General features: G+C 43.3%; 1 protein-coding gene across 1 annotated transcript; it reads left to right on the plus strand.

The window, feature by feature from the left end:
* Window positions 1-309: 309 nt before the first annotated feature.
* Window positions 310-22,840, plus strand: LOC306785283 (DNA primase large subunit-like; the record flags this gene model as incomplete). Its single annotated transcript, XM_079279599.1, has 15 exons — window positions 310-349; window positions 957-1,071; window positions 8,519-8,553; window positions 8,696-8,808; window positions 9,748-9,842; window positions 9,936-10,056; window positions 10,835-10,930; window positions 11,270-11,407; window positions 13,132-13,199; window positions 13,638-13,710; window positions 13,950-14,135; window positions 19,917-20,043; window positions 20,311-20,393; window positions 21,466-21,534; window positions 22,613-22,840. Exons 2-15 carry the CDS (start codon window positions 962-964, stop codon window positions 22,838-22,840), a joined length of 1,542 nt encoding a protein of 513 aa, XP_079135725.1. The 5' UTR covers window positions 310-349; window positions 957-961.
* Between the last annotated feature and the right edge of the window lie 2,091 nt (window positions 22,841-24,931).

The raw sequence follows: 24,931 nt of genomic DNA on the forward strand, positions 1-24,931 counted from the left end.
TCTGTCTATGTATGTGTTGTGGGTGCGTTTGTTATGTTGTACAAATGCTCCCGAAAGCTGTTGCACCCAGGTCGAGTCATGAAAATAATGCGATGTTTGTTTCAAACATTTTTACTACACGACTAGTTCACGATGATAGAACATTGTGAAGTTTTTGTATTTTCTTAACTTTTTATAGAAGTCCTCATTGACCGGGGTGAAATAGCGGGTCACGTGGTACAACTAAACGAGCGCACACACGTGACAGGTCTCTCTTCCTGTGTCGTCATCATTTACCCGCGTATGAACAGTCGACTTTGTTTGGCGGGATTGAGCAGAGAAGAAGAAGCAAACCCCCGTCGTGTGTTCGGTAATAACGACAATAAATATGTTAAATCTTGTTCCAGTGTTGTGTATCGTGTGATAAGTTGCTGAGCTCGTGTTAGACGTTTACCGTCTTCAACCCTTTGAACAAGGTAGTTTGCTGTCTGCTAGCCACAAAGACGTTGCTATTCTTTATTCTGTCGTATGGAAGCAGCTCCTAAGTACCTTACTGAGTTTAGTAAAGGCAGTTTTCTACACAGGTTTTTGCAGATAAAAGTTAAAGCTAGTTAAATTATGTGTGGTGCTACTTCTGCACGTAGAATGGCACAACGTTAGTAACAGGTTAGGTCATTTATCGATTTTGTTTTTGTAAATAGGATCCTTTGATTTGTCAAAACCAATTAGGGTCAATGGATTGCTAATTGTTGACACCTCAAGTATCCAATATATCATTTTCATTTATTTTCCAAACCGACACCGAGGTGAAGACATTAAAGCTGAAACAGAAATAAAGCACAAGTCGTGCAACTTATTTAATTTACATGACTATTTGTTGAAGCTCACACTGGAAGTTACGGCAAACATGTCAGCATGCTGACTACTAGTGGCCGACTGTCTTTATTCAAAACACTCTTGTTTTCTCTCTCCATCAGGAACCATGCAGTTTTCCAGCAGAAGAAGGAAGTTCATCACCAACTCTCAGACGGAGCTCTATGGACATCCTCTGCAGTTCTACGGGCAGCCACCTCTGGAAAACATCTGTCTCATGTTGTGAAAATAAAGCTATCTTTCACACTTAGAGCAGGTTTAAGAATGAAACAGAAGCTCTCAGAGGCGTATAGTAATATCAAAGCAATAGATTTATTTATCAACAGAGTTATTCAGCCAACACAATTAAACATGCATGGGCTCTAATGATTTCCCTCTCAGAGGTCCACCATAAGACACGCTTGAACACATCAGCGTGACCCTTAATATAGGGGGTCCGCCCCTCCGTACACATTGGCCAAAGTCAAAGATGCAAACGTTTGTACGTGTATTACGCTTGGAGGCCGTGAATGTCCATTCACCTTGGCCCCTCCCAGAAGGCATCTTCTTCCGTCAGTGTGTGTGAAATGTTGTCGACTGCGGGGGGGTGACTGGTTTAATACAGCCCGAGGCTGCTGGGCCTACTCTAAGCTGCTGGCCCTGCTCTTGTGACGCAGTTAAGCCAGTGATCTGCCAGTAATCTTCCACTGCTGCTCTCTCGCCCTACTGTCTCATATGAGTACTGCCTGAGTCACTATTAAAGCTAAGACTATTTAAGCTGCTATAAGCTACTGGTTATTAGAACTGCAAATAAGCTAGTGTTTAATTAAGCTGCATATAAACTAGTTGCTAATTAAAGCTATTTCATCCCTACTAATTGCGAAGCAGTAGCAGGTGTAAACTATTACACCTTAAGAGAAATAATTTTCTCAACAAATCCCTCTCTTGACGTCTGAAGGACGTCACTTTCTTTACCTTTCTGTCCTGTTACACGCATGTGTCTGGCTCTGCCTCATCTGACCCTACCAGGCTGTTCTGCTCTTCCCATGCGGGGTAGGCCCTATAGGGAGGGGGTGGTGATGGTTCCTTGGAGAGGGCAGTGGTGATAGGACGGCCAACCAAAGAACGAATACAGGGTATTATACAACATCCACATGAGACCAGTATTGCAATGAACACACCCGCTGACACTGCTATTGACAAGATCAGGTCTTTCCATTTTCCAAACATGGTTTCCATCCACTTTCCAAATGGATTGTTCACACCTGATGCTTCCTGCATTTCTTTTGACAGTGCCTTCAGACTATTCAGTGCTTTTGTGACTGAACCGTCCGGCGCAGTGTTGTTGGGGATGTTAGTGCAACACAGATCTCCAACCATTGAGCAAAAGCTCCAAAGCCATTTTGTTTTGCATAGAAATCAAAGAAGTTGGGGCCAGCTGCTCAGCCAGACCCTCTATTGCATCCCTAGTATGATTAGCCAAACGAAGAACATTGTAATGCACATAATTGATACGATCAACATTTTTATTCACAGTTATCCATGGAATAATACTTGCGATACTCTCAAAACCTGCTGCAATTTGATATACCAATTTGTATTGATTAGGCACTCCTCTGGTTCACTCTGATTGTATCTATGTAGGTTGGACCTTTGTCCAGACTGAACTATCCTACTGCAGTTGCGTTATCAATTGGTGGAAATATGGATGCCAGAGTCATGCAATTTGATGGAGTAGCCATTTTAGTCATATTTGTCATGCATGCGTATCCTGTTGGGTCAGATTCAGGATATAGTGGTGCTGGTTCGGTGAACCTAGCTGGTCTAGCTGCAGCACAAGCTACACAGCCACTCATTTTGTTTTTTATAGCATTATCAACAATTCAATTTAACCAAACATTGTCGTTTCCATGTCCTGTAGCTAATTGGATCACCTGTTGGTTGGTGGTTGCTGAAAAGTCAAATTACAAATTACAAAACAAATTATGCATTTTGCGTCAGATTACCTCGGACCTCTGCTAGAGGTCTGGACGGCTCAGATGCTGGGGCACAGTGTGACAGGTGGTGCCAAGGTGCTCCTGCTTTACCTATGACTTGGACCGAGTGTGAAGTAACCTCCTTCACTTCGTACGGCCCTGTCCACCTGGGGTCAGTCCACTTTTCTTATGAACTTTGACCCTGACCCAGTCACCCTCTCTGATGAGATTTTTTTTACCTTTTCCTGGTCAGCTGCACTGGTTCGCTGGACCTGTTTGGAGAGAGCCTCCGTGAGAATGATTAATGCAGTCACATATGCCTTCATTTCAACTTGCTGCACATCTAGGTATATGTACATCTATGTATATGACTACCGTCTCTTGGAGGACCAGGCATTTGCCTCCTTGTCATTAACTCATGTGGTGAAGGATGTGTCTTATTTCCTTTTGCGCTCCTCACTGCCATTAGAGCTAATGGTAAAATTTCAACCCATGTCAGCTTTGATGCTGCACATGTTTTCGCTATTTTTGATTTTAGCGTCTGATTTGCCCTCTCTACCAGTCCTTGTGACTGTGAATGATACACTGATCCATAACTATGTCTGATTCCTAGTCTAAGGATAAGAGCCCATAGGTGCTTTGTAGACCTGAGGCTGGAATATGTTGCCCCTGTATCCACCAACAATGTGTGTTCCTGTCCATTTATTGTGCAAGTGAGAGTTGGCTCACTTGCTAGTCCAAATTTCATAGCGTCGGTGCCAGGTGGTTGTGGGGTGTCCTAGTAGGGGCCCTGATTGTAATACCCCCACTGTGTTTGTGGTGCTTGGTTGACATGTTCTCCAGAGCGAGGGTCAGTTGGCGCCCATAGCTCAGTGCCTCCTAGTGGTGGCTGGTATGGCTGTCCAGCTTGATCTTGATTTCTCGGATCCTGATTGCCTCTCCCTCTCTGGTAACCTCCTCTTCTTCCTCGTAGCGGGCCACGCGAGCGACAGTCACGTGAGTAGTGACCTGGCTTTCCACAGTTGTAGCAGTAGAAAGTTCCTCCTTGGTCATCCCATTGGGCGCCTCCTCTTTGTTGGTTCTGCTGCCATGTTTGTTGCATCATCATCACCTGTTCTGCTTGTGCTTCCTGCTGGGTCATCTGTTTCTTTTTATCTTTAGCAATCTTTCGAGCCCCTTCAAGCTCTGCCAGCTGTCTCTTCATTAGTGCCACTTGCAGTGATTTGAGCTCCACCTCTGATCCTTCCACCGCTGCCCTGTGTTTATCATAGTGATGCAGTACATGTTCTCTCCATGCAGGTTGAGTGAAGGAGGCAATACCCACTGTGTTTCCAATTGCGTCTCTTACTTTTTCGGGCAAGCCTTTGGTCACCATGCTCCTCCAGAGTGCTAATGATGTTGGCGATGTATCTGGGGACTCTCTGAAGATTGTTCTCCACACTTGCTCCGCACGAGCTAGAAGATCGGCAGCAGCCTCCCCAGGCTTGGCCGCGAAGGTGGACATTTGGCTGTGGTCTGTTGGAGTAGGGTACTCTCTCCTTAGGGACCGATGTAGTTCCTCCCTGATACTGCCTATTGGTGTGGAGTCTGGCAGCTGGTCCGTTCCAGCTGCAATTTCAATTTTGTCCAGCGTGTGCTGGTCAGTAGCTCGGGCTAACAGGCCTCTGTAGTCACCCAGTGCTAGGCTGTGTGTTGACGTGAATGTTCCCAACTCACTGATCCATGGCTCTGCTCCTGAAGTTAGCGACGGCAGTGCGGCCAGCAGTGTCGTCATATCCATGAAGGAGAAGGGGGTGAATGCCATTCGACGAGGCGCGCCTGCTGTTGGAGCCGGCCTGAGGGGCATCATGTGGCTGCGGAATGGTTTCCCACTTCGTGTTTGTCCCGCCTCCTCGGCCGTGCCTGTGAAGTCTCCGTTGATTTTCAGTCTCTTTATTGTCTTCACTGGTGTCCGTAGCTGGTACGCTCCTTCCTCCTCCTCTTCTTCTCTCTTATCTCTTGCTTCATCTTCACTTGGGTCGTGAAAAACCGAGTCAACCCCGCCAGCTGCCTGCTCACCCTCCCCCTCTATGGTGAGATCTGCCCTCTCTGCTGGTAGATCAGGGAGCGGCGCTGTTGGATGGATCAAGTCAATCAACAGACGTGACTCTCTTCTTTCTTGTATTACCTGCATGCGCTTGATGTCGTTGACGAGGCGCTCTATATCTGCTGATTCTGCTGGTGTCAGTTCCTCATCAGGAGCGTCATAACGTGCTCCGCTCTTTCGTCTAGGTGTGCTTGGTGTTTGAAGCTCACGGAGGCGTTCTTCCAGCACCTTCACTGTTCTTTCAACTTCCTTTGCTTTTCTTCTTCTATCCTTCTCTTGGGGGGAAGTCAGTATTTCCAGACTTCCTCCCTCCACTGTGAAGAATCCTTTCAGTTCTCCTTTTGTCACCTCCCTCTGTGGGGCCTGTATGAAGGGGTTGGAGGACACCCTCTCGGGAGGTGGAGGTGGCAGGTCAGGATACAGATTGCTTTGTTCCTGCTCCTGCTTATTTTGGCTGTTAGGAGCATCGTTGTCGTGTGGGGGAGGGGCTGAGGGGTTTAAGGACGGAAATATGCCGCTGACATCTCTGGCGGCCCCTAGTGGTAAGCCTACTGCTCCAGCTGCCAGCTTCATCTCGTCCTTCTGTTCTCCCATGGGCATCGGCTTCCCGTCCATCCTCTTTGTGTCATAGTTAAAGCACCTCTTGATGTAGGGCCAAACTCCTCTCTCTTCATCTACTTGAGTCGACGCCCTCCTTTTCCCCATGTTAAGACTTTTAGGATTTCTGTTCTCCCATGCCTTCTTCTTCTCTTCGTAGTGTTTCAGTACTTCTTTGCTTATCTGTTGCAGTTATTCTCCCGTTGGAGGACTCCCACGTTCTCCATTCCAAATGTCTTTATCTTTCCATCTCTTTATCATCCTCTTAAATGCCTCTTTCTCCACTGGCCAATGCGTCTTTCTCCCATTCATTCTGCTCTGATTCTGGACCTCATTCTCCAAACTCCACAGATAATTGCTCACTTTCCCTGCCATGTCAAACTTCTCTGCACTGTTCACTGTGCACTGTGATTTGAAATATAAAATTTTGGAAGTAGTATTCTCAAATGTCCACTAGATGGAGCCAAGCCTCCTGTCAAAATGTTCCTGTTGCCCCTAGCAACTCTCTGTGTCCAGCTGGTTGCTTATCTCCAACTTTGAGCCTCTTGTGGCCTTGTTCTGTTTTCGCTCCTAACTTTGTTTAGTCTCCCAGTAAACTAAAGTATTAACCCCCAGCTGTCCCTCACACATACCAAATTAAAACTTTCGCCTCTAAAATACGCACAAATCACGTATCGATCTATTCTAATGTTTTATGTTTGTGTTTGATAGCTTTTTGTTTGGTCTCATATGTGTTCTCTGCTGCCCAACTGGCCCTCAAACTTTGAAAGTCACACACCAACAATTGCAGCAGGCAGTTGCAGCCCTCAGCTTTTTCTCTCATATGCACGCTCCAAATAATCACCCTCCTTTAAACCATTAAAACAAACAAAATAAACACAATTGAAACCAAGCACCCTGCCGCCTTTGGAATGCGCACAAATCACAAACACGGTAAAGGAATATCTTTACAAACACAGTCAAACAAATAAACAAAAGTTAAAACGCAAATGGTCACACACATTCATACCAAATAATCAAAATCACACACTCCCGTCTCTGAACACTCGGATTAACTGAACAGTTAATCCACTTTCTCACCCTCAGCAAACCGACTGTGTATCGATGACCTCTTGATCACGATACAAATGACAAACTGCTTTTTCAGCAAACAAATACAGTCAAATCATAAAAATTCTTTCCCTAACCAACACACAAAACAAACAACGTTACTTTAATGCATCACAGCGGCCGCTGCGTATCATAAACACAAGTATAATATCTGCTTTGGCTGGGGTTCGAACACGGCCCTCCCACGTGGAAGGCCGCAATGCTAACCACTATGCTATCAGCTGTATATCCACAACACAATTTAGCACACTTAAATAGCGACAGCCTCTGCTCCGGCCTGTCTCCTGTCGACTTTTCTTTTACACTTCGTCCGTTATCAACGATTCACCGGTTAACTCAAGATTTGCGCTCTCGCCCAGAAACTCCGTCGAGGATACTCTAAGCAGAGATATCATGTTTTTCCACTAAACGCTACGCACAATCCTGGTGTCCTGAGACTTGATGTCTTGATAAGGTAATTTTCTCTTCGTCCGCTATCAATCAGTTAATTTAAAACCTGTGCTCCCGTGCAGAAACTATCTGAAGGTTACTCTACGCAGAGTTAACTTGGTTTTACACCACACGTAACACACTTGATACGGTAATATTTCACGGTCCATTCACTGTCAGTTTACAGTTTATCAATGACCTTTAACACACATATATCCCCGTCATGTTATACAGTTTCTTCGTAGTCCAAAACGTCTTATAATTACGTTAAAGATTACGCTTTATTTGTGGCAGGAATTTGAGTGCGAGGCGCGAGGCGCGTGACAGCGACAGAGAAGGCGCGTGGCACGGCTCACATTCCTACACTCTACGCTGCCACAAAAAAACATCATTTTTCGCCTTTTATCTAACGTCTTCTGCTGGACTCATTCATTCCTGTGCACAGACCCCCCAAATGGCTGTATAACAACTCTGTTGCTGTGTGTTTATTCTTTACAATACTTTATAACTATTCCTTACCCACAGTTCGGTCAGTCTGATATCAAATTTAGAATTCAAGCTATGAATACAATATGCAGGATTCAGTTAAATAGGACCTGCTCACCTGTTTGTTATGCCGGCAATATCAGACCTCCCGAAACTGCTGGCACGGACCCAGTGGCAGATACTGGGGCTCCCAGCCTCGGGGAGGATTCGCCAATTATTTCTGAAATCACAGATAGAGAGGTCTGTTAACATTCCAACCCGATATGCTCTGTATCAAGTCTTGCCCGCATCCTCCACCAATTTGTTGTGAAAATAAAGCTATCTTTCACACTTAGAGCAGGTTTAAGAATGAAACAGAAGCTCTCAGAGGCGTATAGTAATATCAAAGCAATAGATTTATTTATCAACAGAGTTATTCAGCCAACACAATTAAACATGCATGGGCTCTAATGATTTCCCTCTCAGAGGTCCACCATAAGACACGCTTGAACACATCAGCGTGACCCTTAATATAGGGGGTCCGCCCCTCCGTACACATTGGCCAAAGTCAAAGATGCAAACGTTTGTACGTGTATTACGCTTGGAGGCCGTGAATGTCCATTCACCTTGGCCCCTCCCAGAAGGCATCTTCTTCCGTCAGTGTGTGTGAAATGTTGTCGACTGCGGGGGGGTGACTGGTTTAATACAGCCCGAGGCTGCTGGGCCTACTCTAAGCTGCTGGCCCTGCTCTTGTGACGCAGTTAAGCCAGTGATCTGCCAGTAATCTTCCACTGCTGCTCTCTCGCCCTACTGTCTCATATGAGTACTGCCTGAGTCACTATTAAAGCTAAGACTATTTAAGCTGCTATAAGCTACTGGTTATTAGAACTGCAAATAAGCTAGTGTTTAATTAAGCTGCATATAAACTAGTTGCTAATTAAAGCTATTTCATCCCTACTAATTGCGAAGCAGTAGCAGGTGTAAACTATTACACCTTAAGAGAAATAATTTTCTCAACACTCACTGAATTTGAGGCATTTTCTATGGATCGGCTGAAACGTAAGACCTGGGTTTCGTGCTCGTCTGATGATATTTTGAACTGTTGGCATTTTCTGTATGTGGTGTTTTCTCTGCTTTTGTGAAATGCATAATGTGTTCAAATGCCTGATATTTAAAATGTGTTAATTTAATGCCACTGCAGTGTTGAAGACCATTGAGAATTTGGGCGTGAGCTACGTGAAGCTGTCCGATATGTACAAAAAGAAACTGGATTCTGAGTCTAAAGCCCTGAACTTTCCTTACAGACCAGATGCTGTGAGTATGTTTAGCAGTGCTACATCTACTACCTGTCATGAGTCCTAAAGCTTCATCATGAAGAGATTTCGTCATGACAGTTTACCAAATCTTTACTTTCATGCAGGCAGGGCTCAAAGTTAGCACCAGCTAAGTGCCTGGTGCTTCACTCACCAGCCAAATAACACCAAAGCTGCCAACATTGAACATGCACTAACCATTTGGCAGGTGGGCAAAACATTTGAACCCTGCATGCAGTGTATGTCGGCAGTTATTGCTGGACACTGTACTCCAATGGGTTGGTGGTCGGCTGAAACTGCAATCAGATGCCACTTTATTTGGGTACACTAAGCCAAAACCCATGCAGACTAATACGACTGATCTGTACTGTTAAACAGGCATGTAGTTCAGTTATTTTGACCATCTTGTTCATATCAATGGTGGTAGGCTGAATAACAGAAACACCTGTGACTGTTAGTAAAACACGCCTGTGGCTGGTGCTATGTATTTAGCTTGATCTGCAGCATTGACTTCTACGGCTCCGGTCGATTCTGTAGTACAGCTTCAAACAAGGTAAAATTGACTTGTTAGCACTTTTTCATAACCTCAAATTATTTCATAATCGTTCACCTGGCTGACAGTGAAGATGATAATCCATGAAAATGACGACATCTTCTGTAAAGCGCGTGAATGGCAGTATCAAAACACAAAAGAGCTTATCTCAGAGGCATACAGGTAGCTGCTTACTTTGCAAACTACAAATTAATTACTAGAGCCAAAGTCACTGTAGATAGAGTACAGATAGTGTAAACATGACTGCAGTACCTGTTATGTATACAGAGCCACAAAACTCCATTTAATAAATATGTTATTTGGATTTGACCTCACAGCTAAGATTATAGTAGTGAATAATGAAAACAACTATCTTTAAACATTGTGTACCTGCTTTCACCCGTTAAGGATGACAGGAAACCTCAGGCTGGACCGAGTGAATATGAGAAACGAAGAAAGGACCACATCTCCCACTTCATCCTCAGACTGGCCTACTGCCAAACGTAAGTTTAGTAGTAAGTGAGTTCGTTGTCAAATCAAATGTAATTTAAAAAAAATAATGCAACTGAATGTTTATTTCCAGTTGAATTGTAAAGGGAGGATCTGAGGCGGTGGTTTATACAACAGGAAGTGGATCTTTTCCGCTACCGCTTCAATGAACTGTATCCGCCACAGAAGCTTGAATTTCTTCACAGAAATAATCTGCAGTACGACACTGTGAGTATGTCTGCGGTTACATATTTCAAAAGCCTGTTTTCTAATTGAATGTACTTAAACTCAAAAGGTTCATTTTTGCAAAAAAAACAATATTATTTTCACCTCCGGTGCTTTTATTGGTTCACATCTGGCCACATCTATGAATGTAAAGGCTTGTGGACTGATCTGAAAGCCTCTGTAAAATATGTAATTCTAAAGAAACCGTCAAAATGTATACCGGTAATAGAAACTAACCAAGAAAAGGAAAAGTAACATTTGTGTTGAATTGTATTTCCACTAGATGGAGCTGTTTGATCGATTTAACACACGTGAATCTTAAGGGTTTCCTTCATTGGTGATTTAAAAGTTTAAATGTTGAAAGAGGTTTTTTTTTTGTGCTCTAATTTTGTGGCGAAATAATGTATTTGTGATCAAATGAGATTTCAGAAGTGATAAATGTCGATCAATGCTATTTTTAACAGTCACAGTACTCTTCATCAAATGTGAATAATAAGTGTGTTTAGTTTCTCTTTTCATTTTAAGTGAGTCTTCAGACCCAATTAAGGAAAGAACCGAGCCAGGTTTTCGAAAACGGAGATGCATATTTGAAGGAGGAAAATGAAAAAGCAACTCTTTTAACAATCCATCAACACATTGTGTGTGAAGCAAGGAGGAGAACCACACCTGTATCTGACAAATGATGTTTGGCTCCCACGAGCCTCAGCCGTCACTGTATTAACATGGACGCAGCGAAGCCGCTGCTGCTCTTCACTGACCTTTGTCATCAATAACTCTTCAGATTAGTGTCGAGGAGAAGAAGCCTCTGCGGGATAAACTCGTCAACTCCAGTTACACCGTCAGTGGAATCACTGTGGAGGAGCAGGACTTCTACAAAGTGAGTTACTCATCTCTCTCTCTCTCTCTCTCTCTCTCTCTCTCTCGCTCTCGCTCTCGCTCTCATATCATTTCACAGTTGAATGGATTTAAGTCGTCTGTTGTCTATTAAATGAAAGAAGGAGAGGTGAAAATACGATGGCCTTGACTTTGAATTTACTTTGCAGTATTTGTTAAGAGCATGTAAATCATCACATTGCCTTTTATATAACATCAGTAGAATACACACAGCTAAGGGTGGGCCTCAGAATCCTGACATTCACTACACATTCAGAGTATTAACAGCTATATCTTTTAAATGCATTCGTTATTTCAAATATTTTTTTGTTTTTCTTTAAAGGTCCCATTTCAGGATGCCCTGGATCTCGTGCGAACAAGGAAAGTGTACCTGAAAGCGGGCTACGTGTACATCCCTCACCAGGACATCGTCACCATTGTTCTCAACGATTTCCGCACCCGGCTGTCTAAAGCTCTAGCAGTAAGTGTTTGAAGCTCTTCACTGTTTCAGTTGAAACTGGAGTTTAAATGATGCTCAATTGGTCCTAAGAGGCCCACAGTGTGCCAAGGAAATCTCCCCCTCACCATCACACCTCCTGTCCTATATCTGAAGTTAGAACCGTGGTTGTTGCCTTCAGGGCCTTAGAGGAAAACTGGAGAAATGCGAGGTTCAAATAAGTTTGCACACAAGTCTGCACTGGTCATGCATGTGTCACAGAAAAGATAATTCACTCCTTTTTAACCAACACATAACACAAACAGTCTTGACCCAGATCCCATAGATGCATTTGTTTTAATTATGACTTGTACGTGTCTCTCAAGTGGGAAACGATGTCACGGCGATGATGTTTCGAGTGTGCGTCATGCTTCATCTGGTCCAAAGAGACGCCGGTCTCAATGGCTTTCCAAAGCAGCGCTTTGCGTCTACCGTAGAGCCGGCAGCTCATTGCTTTGTTCTTCGAAAATGATTCGGCAGTTTGAACAAAGGAGCATTTTTTCTTGTTTTGGTTTTGTTGTTTGACCCTTTTTGTATTTAACCGTGTCGTCACTTTTAATCAGTGTGTTGCCCGTGTTCATGACAAAGAGCGGCTTCTGTTTAGCCAGAGATCTAAACAGCCTATCGGAGCTCTCGTTTAAAACTCACTACCTGAATGTGCTCGATTTAATACAATTACACAATCGTGATTTAGTGAGTAGTTCTTAATGTAGCTCACTCATCTTACAATGCATGCAGAGCATCTTGGCCCGCTGCTCTGATGTGTGTTTACCTTCACAGAGAGAAGGTAAACTGTTTATTGTGGGCGAGTTCTGTGAAGAGTGAAGACTCCTCTCAGGACTCCACTGGCTGCAGAACCCGGTCTGGAGTCCAAAGCCTGATTGGATACCAGGTTGTGTGTCCTTGGTGTAGTAGAGAAAGTCGTTGCCGCTGCACTAATGTTTTCATAGTGGGCAACATGCACTTGATTTGCTTCCACACATGTCCTCCATCATGGGACCGACAGCAGGACCATCTTCTCCAAATTGCAACAGGAAAAGCAACTAAAAAAGAGCAACTTGGACCAGTTCTGCCATTCTCCCATTTCCTGCTAATTATCCGGACCACTAACTGTTGGAATGGAATAATGCTCTAAAACAATTTTCCTTGTAACTGTGACTGTTTGTGTTGCTATAATGGTTATTTACGCCCACTGGGGACAGCGCAGAGACTGTGTCATTAAAAAGGCATGAAATTGAAAGCTGCTTCTCCATATCACTCTTGTTATTTGTTGGCTGTTCATTTTAGCAGAAAACAACAGAAATATAGTGGCTGTCTGAAGCGTGTGTGTGTAAGGCAGTCGTAGAAGTGATAGACTGTGGACTTGTGTTTGTTTGCTGATTGGAGTCCATGTTCATAAAGCAATTAAACAAAGTAAAGCTATCTGTTTGGGAGGGATGAACATCCAGTCACACTCTCACACTCTCAGCTGAAAAGTTCACTTCTAACTGAGATAGGAAAACCAAACATCAGGATCAGGGGGGTGTATACAGATGTTCCAGGATGGGGTCATATAATGACTTTAAAGAAACAGTAAATTACGTTAATGTAGCTTTATTTACATTTTATTCTGTGAAGTACTTCATCTTTGTACTCACCCTGCAATGTTGGGCTGTCCTTTTGAAAAGCGCTCTCTAGCATTACTCATGTGATGTCCATCTCACCTGCAGCTGACAGCGCGCTCGCTACCAGCAGTGCATTCTGATGAACGGCTCCAACCGCTCCTTAACCACCTCAGGTAAGCAGCGTCAGGATTAATAACTATGCTGGCACTTTGCCAGGACTCCGTTTGGAGAAAAGAAGAAGAAGAGATTTAGCAGGATTGATCTTTGGCACCAAAGAACGGCAGCTTGTGGCTGGCCTGAGTAAACCCAATCTGTCCTTGTGGTGAAGTCCAGATGTTGTGGGTATTTGTGTTGCCTGGCTCCGTGTGCAGCGTCGTCTATTCCTATTGTTACAGTCACTGTTTTTCAATATTTAGCACTAATGCTTCTCATGCACTGTACTGTATTTCTGTGTTGGTTGCGTCTGATTGCGTCTAGTCTTCAATGGCGGCTCTTAATTTGATTACATTGAGTGAACTAATATCTAATCAGATTCCATGGCCCTGATTGCTTCTAAAATGGTTTTATTTGTCACAGTCCTGATCTTTTGTAACAATGCGTTTTTGTTTTAGTCATGCCTATGTGGGACAGGATTACAGCATCCAGAAGAATGTTGGGAAAATCTCCTTGGATCAAATTGATTCAGTAAGTGTCATTGGCCGTCTCCTCCTTAAATGTCAAGTTTAAGTTGCCGTTTAGCCCGAGGAATGTGTGGTGTAAAGCGTATAATACGGTTTGTATTTATTCTCGTGGCACAGAGCTAGGAATGAAAATAAAGTGTATTTAGTGCCACTTTAGAGTCAAAAAGAAGATATGAAATCAAATATAAGAATAGATATTCACGTGTACAGATGGATTACAGTGGTATTGTTGTCCGCCTCCAGCTTTCGGGAAAGTCCTTCCCGCTCTGTATGAGGCAGCTCCACCAGTCCATCCGAGAGAACCACCATCTCCGCCACGGCGGCCGCATGCAGTACGGCCTCTTCCTCAAAGGGATCGGCCTCTCCCTGGAGCAGGCGCTGCAGTTCTGGAGGTCGGAGTTCATACGAGGCAAAGTGGATGCTGACAAGGTAATGCTGACAACATGAATGCCGTGATGTGTTTTACGGTATTACTTTTGACTGCTGAATGTCCTGTTAAATGTGAAGTCTCTGCCATCAATTACAGAGACTGCGGCGGCTTGACAAAGACTATTTTACCCCGCCATAGTGCCATTCAACGCCTAAATGGCCGGTGCTGGTTCATTCGCGATGACGTGACCCCATCAAAGCTGTATTGAGAAGAATGCATCTCCCTGGTAGCATTATTTGCATGCACTCAGTGCTAATGAAGACTTAAGTGCTTGTGGTCGCAGATGTCGTGTCTCTCAATAGAAGAGCGAGATGCAGTAAAGACATTACGGTTTGTTTTGCATGAAGATAATCACTTCTCTTTATGTGAATAGGAGACGAAAGTGACAGGATACTCCACCTGATGGAACAGTTCACATAGAACAGATATAATTTCATCCTGTGCATTGTTATAATGCTTTAAATATTCATATTTATCTATTTCTATTATATATATTATTTCTGTTCTAAACGAGCCTGGCCTGCACCAGCATTTATTTAACAGTTGTGAACTATGGTATCAAGCCACGCTGTCAAGAGAATAACTGTTCTATCGATAATTAGGCTTGTATCAGTTTGCCTTCACAGACGTGACTTTACCGTGAACACTACAGAGCAGGGATGTCAAACTCATTTCCACTCTGGGCCACATCAGCATCACGGTCGCCCTCAAAGGGCCGGTTGTAACTGTAAGACTGTATAACTAACTTCTCCCTAACCTATTGTTAAATAACTCTCTCTGCATTTGATTATTGTTTATTTAAGTGTAAACATATTGTACATGCAGTTATATAAATGAAAAATTATATTTAAACACATTTCTGTGATTATAACATAAATCATTTTAATTGAGGGTTAAGAAACCCACATGACTCTATCAAAGATCAAACTACTAAAGAAAATAACAAAGACAAATATCAAACAAGTTATTACAATAACTTTGTTCAAAGCTGTTTGTGTCACCTCTCTGCATCACTGATGTTCCTCCCTGTCATCGTCCTGTGCATGCAGCTACATCCAAGAGCTGCTCACTGAGAGTCAGGTCTGATAAACATGGATAGATGATGTATCCGTGTTGTCTGTGCTTTCATCAACAGTTCATTAGAAACACAAGTACCTGCTCGTCTGTTAGCTAGCTGTGTTGTTAGATTGCTGCTAGTTCATGAACTCGGTCTGCGATGGTGTTTCTTCACAAACTGACATTTGTAAAAGTCTGTATCTGGTCGGAGCTCTGCTCACATACCTTCAGCATGCACTGGGCTGTAGCTGTGTAAATATATTCTGCTGTGATTGCAGTCTGCCTTTTAATTCTTGGACAGTTTGATGTTTTTCTTGGAGGCTAAATTTAGCTCCGTGTTTGGTGTCAAAATGCCGTCGTGAATTGTATCCTTCATCACCGACACGCATCATAACACAGAAGACAGACCCGTTTCTCTCCTTGAAGCACAAATATGTATTCGCTTTCCCATCTTTCATTACATTTTCTTCCCTCTGCATCAATTTTTCAAGATCAATGAATACAAATGAAAATGATCCTTAGTTTCAGCAGTCAAACCATTCAGGGCGTCTATTTGGCTAACATACACGTACGTCATGACGGCTATCAAGCTAGAGGCTGTAAAATGTGCCATCATTCACCAACCCTGCAGCTCCCCGTCTGTTTCTTTTACGCTTTATATCCAAATGAATGTTGGACGTTTCAACACAGATGTGTCTGGCTATCGTTAGCTAAACAAAGTGTAAATGCTGACTCGGTTCATTGATGAACAAACAACTACCGGTACAAAGGCCCTGATTTAGAGAGGCATAACGGCTGACAATAACAGAGAAAGCTGTCTAACGTTAGCCCTCCTGACTATTATTAAATATCAATAACTCTTGAATGCATGCAGAATACCACCTGCTTGGCACCAATGTGAGTTCAGTGATGTAACGACCCTTCCTCCTTCTATATTCAGTATTTCTTGCACTGCAACAGGAAATAAACTGACACATTTGGGCTGTTTAACGTTCCACAACTGTGAAATGTTCGATATATTTGTTACGTGTGTGTGTGTGTCTTGATCCCCGAGCCGTGTTGTCTTTTAGATTATTATTGGGAGTAGTAGTAGAGCTCATGGCTGCCATGTAGCTCCGGGCGGTCTGCACTCTTTCCAGTCCGGCGACATGTGTTGCAGCAGCCAGACAAAGTGGTGGGAGATCTTGAGCCCCCTGTTTACTGCTGGGGCCCCAGTTTCTGTTGTAATCAGAAGATGCATCAAATGGTTCTGACCAGACAAAGACACACAGAGAGTCCTTCATGTATTTAGCTGTTCATCAGATATGTTGTCTCTTTTGTAATGTTTTTCACATCTCTTAGCCTGTGCAAAAGAACACGTTTGTAGACAGAAGGAAAGATACAATAATATGCAGTTGGTAAAAGGCAGAGTTGTCTATACAGAAATGTATCATAACTAATGTGAGTGACGAAGAGGCTAAAGCATTCCCAAAATCCTCAGTGAACATGCTGTGAATAGAAACTAATTTCAAAAATGTATCTCACTGGAAAAACCTTCAAAAAGCAAAACATCAAAGTCGAGGAGTAAACAAGTGAAGTGTGTTCATAATATTTAACCTCAATATGGTCTGTCCAGGTTGTCCCAAACCAAAACTCCCTTCATATTTTGAGTATGAAGCATTAAAAGTGAAGTGGACTCTCCCTCTAAAAATACACTTTCCTTGTATAATTGTGGAAATGAGTTTCCTGCTGGTGTACCCATTGACTGCAATGACCACCTGTATTCAAGCATTCAACGATAATGAGAACGAACAAGGTTGCTGCGTTACTCATCCGGGATGAAAGTAAACGAAAATACCCCCAGTCATTTGTGGAGCTCTTTGAAAGGGTTTCGCACTGCAGCAGCAGAACATGTTTGACGTCAGGGCAGTTATTTCTGAGTTCTAAAGACTAAATTCAGAAAGAGGGGTTTTTTGTTTGTGTGCAGACATTTAGTCAAACCGTCTAAAGATTTCCCGGCACCCCTTTTTGTGCATCTTTGTTACCGACGCCTGTTAAAGATGAAATCAACTTGATCTATCCATTTTTACTTATTTTTTTGCCACATGAAGTTCGCGAGAGTGTCTGTTTGAACCACATTCAACGAGTTAGCGGGTTGCGTTTCCCTCGGGGTAGGACTGCTTGTTTTACAGATGTTAACTTCGGGTTAATTAATTTCCACTCACTGACGCCATTGTTCTTGTTCTGGCTTTGCTTTGCTCTGGGGTCCCTTTTAGCAACGGAGGGTTTTTATTAGATGACACTTTCTATTAACTGCTCTCAAGTGTGGTTACAAATATACACCATGTTGTGTTTTTATGACTGGTATTGTCAGTACATTTGAAAGTAGCCCCCGGCTGCATAAACACAATATCACTTTTCACTTCACTTTTGTTCTTGAAGGCAGACAAGAGAGGCAACGTTAACATTCTTGAATTAGGAATTCATTGGGACGTCTTCACTATTTCAGCGACTTGACATTCATTCAGTAAACCGAATATCGACCAATACGTCACCTTATCTCGTATACAGGTCGGCTAGAGGCGAGGCGACCCATCCGCCAGGACCTCCCCTTCAACCTTTGGTCCCGGCTCTCATTGGCTGATATCTGGAATGCGTCTGAGAGGCAGCCGTGAGCCTCGTGGCTCACATCGTTGAACATCTGAGGCTTTTTGTCCGGAAGCTCCATAACCGCGAGAGAGAGGGGAGAATCAGGGCTAAAGTCATGTCGTGTGAACTATGCCTGAACCGGCATAGTGCTCCAGTGAGCCAGCATGCACAGGACCAGGACACGAACCTGCAGCTGTCTTGGACTTATTTTAATGGTATTACATGTAAGAGGAATCTGAGCTGCAGGCACATCAGTCACTGTGGACTGATGGCGCCTAAGAAGCCATGCCAAGTTTACACACACATTCGCGTACGTAATCCCTTTGATTGTGTCCTAGTTCGCCGTCTCCATCGCCTCAGGTTTCTGTGAATGTGTCCTGCAGTGTGGGGGGATGTGTTTCAGTGACGAAGCCCCGTGAGCCAAGATGTGCACCAGAGGAGCGGCGGCTCTGCTGTTCTTTTAATGCCGCTTTGTGCTTGTGTGCAGACTCTAACACGGCTGACCTCCAAACCGAGGGAATTCAGAAACCCACAGTAGATCCAGGATTATCTGAAGTGTGGGCTGGGGTGTAGGAACACGGTGGGAATATTTTTCAGAGGGGTTGCGTTCAATGCGAGTAAAAATAGGACAAGTTGTCAACAAACTGCAGGCTGCATTGTAGCCTGCATTGTCTGTTTTTTAAGGACAAATCGAACGTCTTTTAGAAAACTGCAAAATGTCTGAAATCTATTTTTGGTCGATCTCAGGGTTTCAGAAAGAGTTTGTCGATAATCTGTTCTTGTGACTTTAATTTCCATTGTTAGCAAAGTAAGAATAAAGTCAGGCCACCTCAGTGAGAGTTCATCATTTCTTAGTGTGTCTTCTTTTTAGACCACATAGGATCTTTTTATGTCCTAATTATTTCACATAATGCATATTAAACACACTTTAGTGCCAGTGGAGTTTTAATAGAGTAGGGGGGTCTTAAATCGGGAAACAGCCTCTTGAATCCTCCCGCGCTTCACATAATTAATATTTGATTTAGTGTACTTCATGAAGACTTTATGGATCTGTGGATTGCCGCTGCAGCTTGTCACATTAGCAAGTTCAAGGGTTTTATTGCAACATTTACGTGTTATGATGGGAGCAGTGCTGGTGATCCTGTTCTGCTACTGGCGCAGCACACTGTTGGTGTTTTACTGTTTGATTTTTAGACGCAGGGTTCCTGTAAATCACGTTTAACTGTTGCACACGAGCTCTGTACGTAGAGAAGAAGCTCACTGTGAAGAGTGTGTCGCATGAGTCCCGATAGGAAGTCTGAAGGGAGTTCTGGTTTGGAACAACCTGGACAGAAGATGGTGTGACGGTTTGCAGAGGTCTGGCACTTTAAAGTTTATGAATACACTTTACTCGTGTTTGCTTTTTGAGAGATCATGTAACTTTTTTTTCCCAGCTATTAAATCAGTGACTCGCATAGGTTGACTGTAACCTAGTTAGTTGTCTCTCAACTAAAAGGTCAGGCCCCCTCCAATAATGCTGAGATGGGCAAAGAAGTGAGAACACAAACACCTGGAATGTGTTTCCATTTCTGTCTTTCTTTAGCCACATTGGATAATGTTGTCTTTGGGCCTGGGACAGTTAGTTTCATGAAATGGGAAATATTTTATAACGAGTAACTATAGCTGTCAAATAGATCCAGAGGAAGAACATGTTCAACACTTCCTTCTGGGATGCGTTTTAGTCGTATACGGTAGTTTCAAATGAAGATACTCTAATAAAATACCTTTTTTAAGTGAGGTAGGAGTAAATACTGCTACGGTGTATTTGGGAGCTCCTTTTCTATTGAAAACACACTGTTCATGTTGTATCAAAGTGCTCTGCAGGATAAGGGTCAAAAGCAATTCAAATGGAAAGAATATCCATAATTCAGCTATCTGGAGTGTGACGACACCTGTACAGCAGGTTCTCTCTAATCGTTCTATATTTCATTGAGGAAAACACCGTCAGAAGTGACGTGATGTACGACCGTGTCTCTTTTCACCCCAACCTTGTGCCTTTCGCGCTCTCATCCCCACTAATGCCTCCTGTCTCCTTTCCTCGCTCTCTTCCTCTCTAGTTTGACAAAGCATATGCCTACAGCGTGCGCCACATGTTTGGCAAAGAAGGCAAGCGAACAGACTACACCCCCTACAGTTGCATGAAGGTGATTTTATCAAACCCACCCAGCCAAGGCGACCATCATGGTGAGTTGATGACTGTCGGAAGACGCCATTACCCGTGTGATGAGCCACTCAGCCGCCATTATCAGGCTTTTTACTTCAAGTGCTTTGCCTGGAAACTGACACAACTGATAGTGGAGATTGCATGTGAGGCTCTAAATGCTGGTATTTTTAATGACGGACTATTTCAGCCCCCCCCCCCCCCCCCATCAGTGAAACAAGTAATGTGCCATGTTAACTGTGAATCTATGTGTTGATGCATTGTAATACATTTGAACTTTGTGTTTCTAGGCTGTCCTTTCCGTCACACTGACCCAGAACTGCTGAAGCAGAAGCTTCAGGCCTACAAAGTGTCTCCCAGTGGGATCAGTCAGGTGGGTGCCGTCCTGTCTAGGCTGGGCCTCAGACTAGCCTCCGCTATCTGCTTCTAACGGGGGACATTTCTCCTCTTATCGCATGGATGTTCATAAAATAATGTTTATCTTAAAGCATTTATTAGTTTCTGATAGATCTCCATACAGTAGAGGTTTATTTCTGCATGAGCTGCAATGTAAAGGCTGTTCTAGAATGATCTAGTGTGGATGTTCGGCATGCTGTTTCTCTAATCCCCTAAGAACCTTCCAGTCCAGGATAAATCCCGCTAATTGGACAGGAAGTGCTAAGTGAAGGGAGGTACCACACCAGTGAGTAAAAATATCACACTGGTGTGGTACTTTTCTCCTTTTGCATGAGAGGAAAAATAACTCCAATCACAACACAGCTGGTGTTTACTCGTTTTAACGTGTGTTTTGTGTGCATCTTTTGCTAAATGTTCCTGGAATTCCAGTGAACAAAATAATAAAAAACTGCATCATTTTGGCATAAAGTAAGAAGTGCTCATCACTGATCTAAAACCAGCCCCGGTGATGAGCGTGCTTGTAGCAGTATCACGCTGCAGGCAGCCTTCAGGGATATAGGGAATAATGAAAGAATGAAACAGCCAAAACCAGGCAGGTTCCACAGAGTCTCTCTCGCGTTCGCGCTCTTTTTTTCTTTTTTTTTAACTGTGTGCTGGAGACCTTTGGATTGATATTTTAGCAGGTGAGTTACCCTGAATATGCCGTCGCCAACACTCCAGTGCTTTTAGTGTAGTACCAGATTGTGAGAGGTCTTATGTGAAGCAGCCACGGCCCGGGCTTCAACATATCTGCGCACATCATCTCTTTTCAGCTTTGCAGAGCTTAAGAAAACCAGAAAGTAAAAAAAATATGAATCAGGGCATTAATATTTAAAGTAGCCCAAATAAGCCTGTGATCTGTTTTCTCTGCGTTTGCAAAGATCTCGTGACATCATCGTGTGTAAATGTACTGTGTCGGTATCTACGGTTTAACAGTTTAGGGAAAGAACATAGTCCCATATAAGCCAGTTTCTTCATTCTTTCTACCGTCTACCTTTTTTTTGTCTCAGATCCTGGAGCTGGTTAAAGGGATGCACTTTCAGCTGGCGTGCCAGAAGTACTTTGAGCTGACGCACAACGTAAGTGCAGATTTAATTAGAAGCCGGGTGTAACTGGGGCTACCTTTTGTCAGAGACGGGGGTTTGGTCCTCAGGAGAGACCCAGAACTGTCATCACCTCCATCATCAGCTGGCTGTCATAGCCACTTAATTTTCACAGGTTTATTATAGCGTTCAGATCTTTTTAGGCCCCCATGGACACTTGTTTAATTTAATCTGTTTTAGTTTGGATGCTTGAGTCATCATCCCTTTCAGTCACACTCAAGCGCCTCATTTTTAGAGAAGCAGCGATTGAAAGAAGGAACCACGGTCTGAAACTCAAAGCATTCTTACTTGTGACTTTAAATGCAAGACATGTTTCAGATGTTGGGTCGTTTCCTATAAATTCACATTCAAACACACCCATTCACCTGGAACGCCATTGTGTAAACTACTGCGACTCTGCTGAACATTTTACAAGATCAACTTCAAAAACTACAAACTGTCTAATACACTATGATGGATGTATGTATGTATGTATGATATTTAAGTACAAGTTTATATGTGTATTGATCAACAACCCTTTAGGCCCAATGCAGATACATTATAATATTTTTCTAGGAAGTAGTAAAACTCCTCCATAATTGCCATTAAAACACATCACAACTATTTTTAGAAAATGATTTTCTTCACTCTAATTGTTCAACAATTAATTTAAAACATTGACTCTCAGTTCATGGTTTTTAAAACATCAATCACAATTGGCCAGTTGTTTTCCAAATGGTGTAAAATGTCCCAGGAAGAGCATTTGAGAGAGCTTGAGCGTGTTGATGGATTCATAGGTTTTTACTCCTCATGAGTGATTTTGACATTCTACATCCTGAAAGAGCTTTTCGTCTTTTCACTCAATTAGAACGCTAATTTGGCCATGAAAGCCTGCTGTCCTCATCATTGTTAATAAATTCCACATCGTCTCCAATGAAGCAGATGTTACACGACCATCTCATAGCAGATGAGATAACATTGATTCAATCAATCAACCAATCAATATGCCACCAACCTGCCTCTTGTGACGTCTATTCTCCTTCCTCTCCTGTGTTTTCTTTACTTCCTTGAGCAGATTGAGGAAGCCAATTTCTCGCTCAATCACCCCAACCAGTACTTTATAGAGAGTCAGAAAGCTTTGGGAGGAGGCAAGGACGTCAAGCGAGAGACAGACACTCCTCATAAGTCGCAGGAAAATCCTTCCGCCAAAGGATCCGGTGCCACCGGAGAGTCGGCAGCAAACACCTCGCAGGGTTTGGCTGAGATGACGGAGGAACTGGACTCCTACTTCCAAGATGCCTGATTTTCTTTTTGTGTTTTTATCTGGTTTTTTCCTATAAGGACTGGAGGTTAGGTGTGGTACATAATCTAACTTTAGCTGTACATGACATGTTAAGAATTCAAGTTGCATATCGCTCATTTCTCCATATTCTCCACATAGCAGACTTTAAGTTGACCTCGACTGGACCTAATAAAACTTCAACATCAGACCAAAGCAGAGCTTTCTTTCTTCCGTTTATTCCGTTATGTCGGTGACATGGCGTCATTAATGTTTCTGTTGAAGCTCACTGTTAAAAGTTATCTCTGTATTGCCTTCTTTTTTCCCACACTGGGCTGAACTCGGATGGCTTCTATCCAGTCTCAGTGCGCAGTGTTTTGGCAGGAATGTGGTTGTCGGGGGGGGTTGATGACGAGAACAATGTCATTGTATTTGCTGGCAGGAGGATGGATGAATTGTGGCAGGAGGATGGATGCAAATAAACTATTTCCACATTTGTATTATGCCGCCTTGGAATGTTGCCTCATAGTGCACAATGCAGTTTATTCAAAGCATACATGGTCCGCAGATATTTCCTCCTCGAACTTCTGTTTGCAATCATTTGTGAACATTTTTGCACCAGTGTGGCAACATGGGCTGCTCTTTAGGAGGTCTCCACTCTTACTATCTGTTATCTTTAGATCCAATTAGATGCACTGAACATGCAGCCCTGAATTACATGAATACAAATGTGTGAATGAAAACCTTTCTGTAATTTAATGATTGTGCATTTTAAATCAAATTTTTATGTCTGAGGGTTTTGGAGGTAAAAAAAAAGAGAAAAATTGCAGCACTTACGCACATTTGTTCTGCAGGCTTTTGTTAGACTTCATCACGCTTGTAACGGCGGAGCACTAGAGCTGCACACATAAAATGCAGGCATGGAGCTCGACACAGAGGATTTATCCAGTATAATAAGGCAACTCGATAACTGCGCAGTCAGGCTGCTGTCAGCAAGACGTCCATGTTTAATATTCGGTTGTGCATGACTACGTTTGACAAAGCTGGGCGCGTTCTTAGATTGTGGGCAGGCAGTTGACTGGGACAGTGTTTATCTCCTCTGAATGGATTTACAATCATCAGTCATCAACTTGCTCTCTCTTGTAGTGCGATTTGTTTTCTTCCAGGGCTCATTACATGGGCGAGAGGTGTGCTGGGGGGTGGTGCATTAACAGAAAGGGCAAGGTGCGACATTTGTTCCATCAGCCTGGTATGGAAGCTGACATGCAGGGAGCATCTGTATGCAGAGGCGGGCCCTGTAGCTGGAGTGAAGCTTCGTGAATGTGTTGCAATCTGAAGCTGGTAAATCCTGCAAAACATACCACGCTCAAGTAAAATCTATTCAAATATAAACGAGAAAGCAGAACTTCAGGTCTAATATAGGAACGTACCAACAGGAAGTGTGCATTTGTGATTGCTGCGAACATTCACACACACACACACACACACACACACACACACAATGTCACAAACATTTGATCTCTTTAGTAAAATGAATATACTTTGCTTGGACCCACAGCAAACGGGAATAAAAGTGGTGGGGCTAACGGACATTTCATGACATGACCATAGCACCACTGCTGTCTTTTTGACAGCACAGGCCTCAGGCCAATGCCTTCAGGATGGGTTCAGTCCGGTTCATCCTCAAGATGGATGCAGGTGCAGACACGGCCTGTCTGCACCTGGAAGGTTGAGTTTAGGCTGTTGGATGCTGGAGGAAGGCAGACAATTACTCCTCCATGCAAATGAATACAGACAGCTGGAATCAACTCAAACTACATCCAGACATTGGAGTAGCCATTAGAACTCTAGCACACTGAGTTTGTGTTGTGGAGACTTTGTTTAACTAGCGTTAGTTGCTTGGTGTTTGAATTGTGTTTGTTTGCACCGCTCCTGTTTAAATGAGTAAACGATGGCTCTAATTACTTGATTAGAAACCATTTCAAATGAGCGAGGCTTCACTCTGACCGGTTTGTTTGGGAGGTGTCCTGCATGTGATGGTTTAGCTATCCTCCACTCGGCCCTCTTTAATTGCTGCAAAACCTTTCTGACTTCTGTTTCCTTCTTTAGGCAATG

This window comes from Melanostigma gelatinosum, assembly GCF_949748355.1.
Source record: "Melanostigma gelatinosum genome assembly, chromosome: 12".
Classification (NCBI taxonomy): Eukaryota; Metazoa; Chordata; class Actinopteri; order Perciformes; family Zoarcidae; genus Melanostigma; species Melanostigma gelatinosum.